Raw genomic sequence first — 7768 nt, forward strand, 5'->3', positions numbered from 1 at the left:
TTTATTTATTTATTTTTTTGCTATCATTCAAAATTTATAAGAAATTTTTGTTTTTCAATATACTGAACAATAATTTAAGACTTATCATCATCATCAGAAAAAGGGATTCATGCGTATTGATGGATCGACAAGTTTAGAAAAACGGCAAGAGAACTGTGATGTGTTCCAAATGAATGACGAGTGTGTGGCGGCGGTCCTGTCAATCACAGCTGCCAACTCCGGTCTTACCCTCACTGCAGCATCCCTCGTCATCTTTGCAGAACTCTTCTGGAATCCTGGAGTAAGTTCTCAATTTGCTTTTACTTATCATGGGAAATGTATAGAAGATGTGTAGATTAGTAAAAGGTAATTCCAAGCCTAGTATCGCTATTATTCACAGCATTGTATTGTACCTGATTCACATGATAGATTAAACAGACATTCTGAGATATTCCTACTGAAATATGACCATCTTTATACCTTGTTAAAAGTCAATAAAATTTGTAGGCAGGCATTGAAGGTACCACAACAATTATTGCGAACTCAGGATTTGTACATTTTTTACAGGGATTGAATTATACTTTTAAATTTTAATAATGATCTGATTCTGTTTCAGATCTTGATGCAAGCAGAGGATAGGGTACACCGCATTGGTCAGAAAGAGTGTGTAATGATTCGCTATCTGGTTGCAAAGAACACTGCTGATGATTATATATGGTAAAGAATCACAAAGCAAATCCAATAAATGAACTAGTTACTCAGTATATAGTTTGTTTACACTTGTTGACACCATATGTAATTTAAATGTATGACAAGTCCGAACTATCTATATCCAATCTTGACGATTAGCGAAAATGTGTATAAAAGAATGTTTTCAGAATGAAAAAATATTTTGATTCTACTTTTGACTAGATAACCAGAGGATACAAATACAGCCTGAAGTATTGTTAATAAGTTGTTTTACATCTTCTATTTTCTGCAGGCCACTTATACAAGAGAAGCTAAAAGTTCTTGGAAAGGCAGGATTGTCTAAAGACAATTTCAACAATGCTGACATGACCAATTTTAAGGCAAGTTACTCAACACAATGTAAATGAATAATAAATGAATATATACAGTGTATTTGGAGAGATTGGCTGAATAGTATCTGAATCCATGTTTAGTGTAGCTAGGCTAGCATATCATTGAATCAGTATACTGTATTTTTTACTTTAATGTTTTTCTTCAAATATAAATATAATAATAAATCGGCATGCACTAATAGCAATAAACTGCCTCTGCGCTTCACGTTATTGTATTACCACCCCCCCCCCAACCTTCTTACCGTCACTCAATACTCAATGTTCTATATCGCAATATACTAATATGTTACATAGATTGAATGGATCAAATGCATATGAAACACATTCTCAGCACCCTGAGGACAGTGGTGGCACAAGCCACAAATAATTTGCATCCAAATGTTATTTTGGGCCATACTAAGCCTAACAACTCAACCTGTGAACGGCACCAGAGATTTTTATTCCACAACCCTGACCAAGGCTCTAGTCGGACCCTTGGTTTGAACTCCCCTGTCAGCAAATTTTTGACACCTCCACTGCCTGGGGAGCACCATTTCATAAGCAGCAGTCCTTGGTACTAGATTTTACCAAGCACCCACTCAGACTCCTGGGTGGAGAGAGACAAACAGATAACTTGTCTTCCGTAGCAAGCCACAACCGTTGCACCAAAACTCTTCGCCTTACATTGCATTTTGATTATTTTACAGGATCCAAAACAGAAAGACATTTTGTCATATTTTGAACGATCTTTCATTGAGGATGACATGGAAGACGACGAAGAAATCCTACAACAGATCTCTGAAATGGAGGATGCTGCAATATATGAGGAGTTAAGTCAAGAATCTGCAGATGTTGATACACCAGGCGACATAAGAATTGGTGGCAATTCAAGTGATGATATAAAGACTCTCATGGGCAAAAAGCGCAAAGTTTCCCAGGATGAGAACCTAAATAAAACTCTATTTAGCAGTGTTTCAAACACTGTGCATGATACAGAATCGAAGCACAAAAAAGTTAAGCAATCTTGAAAATAGAAACAATATCAGGAAGTATTTTAGATTCCTAAGTCTTATATTTATTTCCATTTTGTGAAGTAAACAAAACATGTAGCCTGGAAAAATTATTTTGATTGATCATTTTAATTATATACACAAAAGATTTTTTTTTTTAATCTGAAGATGATCCATGTATGCAGGCTTAGTCCTATTATGTCATAGGTACAGAATATTCTCACAGGACTAGTCTAATATGGGGTTATTTAATATCTCTATAGATTTATTCTTTTAAATTTTAGCAACAGTTTATTGTAATACCTTCATGGTTGATGAAATTTTCTAAAGTAATTGATTAATAATAATGTTAACATTTATATTTTGTGGGGGTGCTTGTGCTGACCCATTCCCCACGTTAAACAAAAACTACAAAACAAAGCAGAGAATATATACAAAATATATCTAAAAAAATAAATATGCATGTACACTTGCCATTCACTGGATGGAATTTTCATTAAACAAAGTCTTTGAGGCTCAGCAAGTTGTTTCGTGTTTTGAGAAATGTCTGGTTTGACTCCAAAACCATCGGATTACAGTTATAATAATAATAATATAGAGATTTATACCACGCCTTTTGCCAAGGGATGCAAAGCACTGGCGATGTTATTACCCCTGGTCATCGGGCCCATAATCAAACCAGCACAAAGTGCAACCTCCTCCACTTGTATTCCTAGCCTTGCGTACAATTTAATGCCGAGACAGTAATACTTGCAATGCCACATTATCCTACCAGATACCTATTTATACTCCTGGGTGGAGAGAGACAAACGAAAGGAAAGTGTCTTGCCCAAGGACAGAAGCAATGCGACGAGTGTTGGTCTCAAACTCCCGATTTCACGGTCAGAAGTCCAACACCTTACGCGCTGGGCCACATGCTCCTATATATGCTTCGTGCTCTCAATGAACAACCCCAGTAATCGTTTTTTGCCGAATGGAAGCCATGCTTTATAAATTCTGAATTGAACCCAAATCTCTTAAGGTGCTGATAAAGCACAACCACAACAACTGTGCAGAGATGCTTTGTCTTGAAGAATGAAATTCAAACGTAGTAGGATTTTCAGCTAAGCTCCATCCCTTGGTTATTGTTGATAAATTCTCACAAAACAACAGTGTTAAAACATACGCAAACATGTGCGTTTGTGGGACGACGTGTGTTTGTGAGATGCGCGCACATTCCTGGTCCTCTTCTGATTGGTCAGTTAAGTTTGATTGACACTCCAGTAAGTTCCATTGATTTATATAGCACTTTATACCGACATGGTCTCAAAGCGCTCAATGACTGATCTTACAGTAACTTGCTTCTCACCTAAGGGTCTCTTCAATACGCCCTACTTGTCTCTAAAGATGTACTGGATACACATGAGCCAAATTATGCACACTGGGCCTACGGTTTAGTCCTGATTGGACTTGTTAAACCACCAAACCGTAGACGAGCATGCGGTTTAAACCAGCGCCTATATGCCTTGCGTTGCAGCGCCTATGTATTAACCGCTCAGTCATCCGACTATGATACATACATACAATGGTAATACCCAAGGGAAAATCTTGTGTGCTTTTTCTTGAAAGGCAATCTTTTTCATGGTTTATTGTCACATTGGCATTCACTATCACCATGCAGTGCTTAATGGCATCAAAACAAGGATCGGTTTGGTGCAGCAGGAATGGTTTGGTTTTCCAACCTCGCTTTACACTTCGCTTGTTTCCTTGACCAGGCACTTCATCTGCGTTGCTTCTCTCCACCCAGGAATGAAAATGGGTACCTGGTTTGGTTGCCTGCTACTGTGCCAATATGGCAGCAAAACTCAAGCATGTGGACCAAATGACCAGGGAAAACAAAGCGCTTTGTAATCTAGAAGGAAAGGCGCAATATAAATACCAAGTAACAATGATATTCTGATACTCTAAAAGTTGATAAGGACAAACAGCAGCAGCAAGGTGTTTTAATAGTTTGTTAAAGAAAACCATTACGATGTTGAAAAAGACAACAAAAACGACGTATTGAGCGCCTATTGTATAATATTTAATATACCTGTATTTTCATAATCCTAAGTACACACACTTTTACATATAAAGTTGACTATTTTACTCGGAGAAAACATAAGCGGTCTATGGTAGGTCTGGTCAATTACCATTGCAGAGGGATAGAGAGGAAGTGATAGGCCATTTGCCACCCTGCTTTTTGCCACTAATAATTCATTACAAAAATTTAAGGCATTTCATTCTCAACCATGCACTTAATTTTGTATTACTTTTTCTTTTATATTATTACAATTGTCTTGGCTGTGGGGTATGTATTGAAATAAGCACATCAAGTTTAACCATAGAATAATGGTCTGATATATCTCCATGTACACTGAAGGGAATGAATTTGCTACAATAGAATAGAGATGAAAAGAGCATTACTATCTGTCTTCTATCAACATACAGTCTATACTGCAGTATATTGATAAAATTAATGTAACACTGATGAGGCGTGATATAAAAATTGGATGAAATTAAATAAGTTTTTAAATCGTAGCAGAACATTGTTAGTGAAAAATTAACAGCTGCAGCGTTTACTTGTATTTCCTATTAACACAATTCATTTCATTACCATTTTTTATCAGTTAAAAAGTTAATTTATCTTGTTTATAATGGATAACCTGTTTAGTAGCAACCTACTATAGTGCTCCAAGGTAATTTTAAGGGTGGTATAACAAGCATCTATAAATTAATATACTTTTAAAAAATTATTAGTTTATAGTAAAAATGTCCTAATGCATGCAAGTGAAACTGTTAAACATTTAGTGAGGTTTAAGAAAAATAATTTGGCTACAAAAGATGTGATAAAGCAGTAAACAACGTACTGTACTGACAAAGTAATCAAAGATGCATATTTCATTACTGCAACAGGCTTAGGGGTAGGAACATTTTGGGTAGCAAAAAGCCAGAACCCATGTTAACAAACTACACATATCCAAGGCATAAGCTAGGCAGCTAGCCTCGTCATACACAACCAAGAGACGTGTTTGTAAACCAGGCTAGGCATTTAGAAGTAGGTTAGATGTATATGCTGTTAAGCTTGGGATAACTGACTTCAGAGGCATACAGTTTACTGAGTACAGGCCTGGAAACCCTGTTAGGAGAGATGCTGACCAACGGCATTGGCACTGCCCCCTGGGCTAAGCTTATTACCCTCCAAAGCAGACAATTGCATTATTCAGGGCTGGATTACTTTCAATTTGTTTTCAGTTAAAAGGATCTTCACACACAGCAATTTTTTACAAGTTTTTCTATTAATATCGTGAATGCTTTATATTATATTTGTGCGAGATATTTGACACATTTGCAAGGTAACCAGGATATTGCATGTACCCTCAACCTCACCATAATGATGCAAGTAAAAGGAGCTGCCAAAATGAAAATCATAAAGAATAATTATCCATATGTAAGGCTCTATAGCATTTTGTGATTATTTTCATAACGTTTTTCTAGGATGATAACTAGGCCAAGCCCAGCACTTGACTGCCCAGTTTGACTGCAGCCATGCTACTGCGCTTGCATTTTCCAGCCTCTACGCAATGCTAGGCCTAGCTCAAAATTACCATCTGCATTACTGGTTGCATTTTCTGGTGCCTGGGTAAAAGTATACCCACTAAACTTAATGCAATTTAATCTTCAAGAGGACAGGCTTATACTTGCATCCATACAGTAGTAGAAGCAGTAAGAAATATTTACGAATCTATTAAATTATGACAGCTTGTCAGAGAACAAATTTATATCAAGATAATAATAAATATGTTTATAAATATGATGATCATCATAACCAAAACAATGCTCAATACATTGAAAAACAAGACCAAAGGGTTCAAATTCAAGCTTGTGCTTCTGGCGACCTTGTAAGTCATGCGCTTAGACCATTGACGTCCACATCAACACCTGGTGGGTCATCTATTCACCATTCTTTTCAGCTGCCGGTCGTTCATTTCTTCAGAACCTTGACTTTGGCGTTGGCCTTCATTACTCTTGACTTGAGCTCCTGTTTAAACTTGATGATGTCACCGTCCCATTTGGTTACAGTCTGTTTTTCGCATACCCAAATCTCTTCAGCAACCTGCAACGTAAATGTTAATTATTTATATCTATGTAGAAATCCAAAACAAATACAGGTCTCCCTTCAATTAAAGACCACTTTTCTGTGGTCCCAAATTAACAAATGTCTTATCTTTCTTATTCTAATTAGAGACCAAAGCTGCTACATACCATGGAAACCTGTATAATGGTACACAAGCATTTCTAATTTTGTTCTAATATCAAACATTGTGGCTGTCATGGATTTATAAGCATACCTGTTTTATAAGTCTGAAGTCATGGCTAACTAATACAAGACCGCCCTCGAAGTCATTGATCGCCTCTGCTAGAGCATCAATAGTCTCCATATCCAGATGGTTAGTAGGTTCGTCGAGTAGCAGTAAATGAGGCGCTTGGAAAGCTAGCCATGCGAAGATCACTCTGCATATCTGACCATCTGATAGATTTTTCATTGGACACACCTTCAAGAAGCAATTAAAAATGATGGATACATTACATTGTACACAGTTGTCAATTAGACTCTGCTTAATGTGAGCATTACCATGCGCATACTGCTGAAGGGGAAGAACGACAGAAGTAATTATGATTATGGTTCTGGTTTAGCAGGTTGAGCGAGAATGCCGACATTTTTAAGACAATGGAAAATTATTTGAAAGCAATGATTTAAGGCACACAATTGTTTGGCCTGAAATTCTATAGTCAATTGTTAAAGACATTCTAACAACTAGAAATTGCAAATTGCAAGTGAAGTGCTGCGAAGTACAACTGCATATAAATGTTCTTCGAACAAAATTATTTATGCGAGTCAAGTGAAAATAATGAATAATAAAAACATAACAAATAATATGAGACACAACCAATTGTCTATATTAGAACACTTCTCATTGGGTAACAAAGTCGTAATTTTTCATTTTTGTCAAAAAGTGTCTATAGTGGTGAATTGTGGTTTAGGTTTTTTTAAATAAAGTTTCAAAAATTTCTATGTATGTGGAAAATGTAGTTGATTACCAAAGGTTACAATTTTTATTTTGAAGACTGCATGGTCTAGAAGTGTACATTTTTTTATGGGGAAAGTTTCCAAGGGCGGGTTTTCTAGGGGCGAGTTGTCTGCCAAAGAGTGTTGCCAAAGAGTGTTGCCAAAGTGCGAGCCAACGTGTTATTTGATCACAAGTGCAAGACATCGCAAGTGTGAGCCAGCGAGCCATGACGTCACGACAATAGATACAAGACGTTACTCGAGTTGTGCGAGGTATCGGCTGAGATTTGTGGAGTAAAATTCAAAAAACAACTATAGGTCTAATAATGAATTATTGTGATGTTAAATAGAAATCAAGCAGCGACGTTGTTTTTCATTGGGACCTTCGTCCCTTCAAGGCTTGGCTATATCATCCTAGCTAGCCTAGGCCTAGAGTAGGATAAGGCTAGCACGACATGCAGACGTTGGTACGTGTTGGTTAGTCTACAAACGTTGCCTAAAGTAAATGATTTTACCCGGCAGAACGAAAGAAGGAAACTCCGCTTTTCAGTCGTCTTAGGCCCTTGTTTTTTTGACAAACAATGACCTTTCAGAGGTCAAATTGCTGTCAAGAATATGAATTGGCTGCT

The 7768-nt window shown here is 36.9% G+C and overlaps 2 protein-coding genes across 2 annotated transcripts in view; one reads left to right on the forward strand and one right to left on the reverse strand.

Moving 5' to 3' along the window:
• Positions 1 to 2569, forward strand: part of LOC117102942 (SWI/SNF-related matrix-associated actin-dependent regulator of chromatin subfamily A-like protein 1) — a 14732-nt gene extending 12163 nt beyond the window's left edge. The window contains exons 12-15 of the mRNA XM_033243402.1: positions 98 to 280; positions 596 to 696; positions 962 to 1049; positions 1748 to 2569. Coding sequence (XP_033099293.1) covers positions 98 to 280; positions 596 to 696; positions 962 to 1049; positions 1748 to 2068 — 693 coding nt within the window. The 3' untranslated portion in view covers positions 2069 to 2569. The remainder of the gene's footprint in view (positions 1 to 97; positions 281 to 595; positions 697 to 961; positions 1050 to 1747) is intronic.
• Positions 2570 to 4088: 1519 nt separating this feature from the next.
• Positions 4089 to 7768, reverse strand: part of LOC117102943 (ATP-binding cassette sub-family F member 2-like) — a 15973-nt gene continuing 12293 nt past the window's right edge. The window contains exons 12-13 of the mRNA XM_033243403.1: positions 6421 to 6624; positions 4089 to 6185 (exon numbers count right to left, since the gene is read on the reverse strand). Coding sequence (XP_033099294.1) covers positions 6054 to 6185; positions 6421 to 6624 — 336 coding nt within the window. The 3' untranslated portion in view covers positions 4089 to 6053. The remainder of the gene's footprint in view (positions 6186 to 6420; positions 6625 to 7768) is intronic.

Source organism: Anneissia japonica, unplaced genomic scaffold, assembly GCF_011630105.1.
Source record: "Anneissia japonica isolate Jap-2015-1 unplaced genomic scaffold, ASM1163010v1 scaffold1053_len387728_cov195, whole genome shotgun sequence".
Classification (NCBI taxonomy): Eukaryota; Metazoa; Echinodermata; class Crinoidea; order Comatulida; family Comatulidae; genus Anneissia; species Anneissia japonica.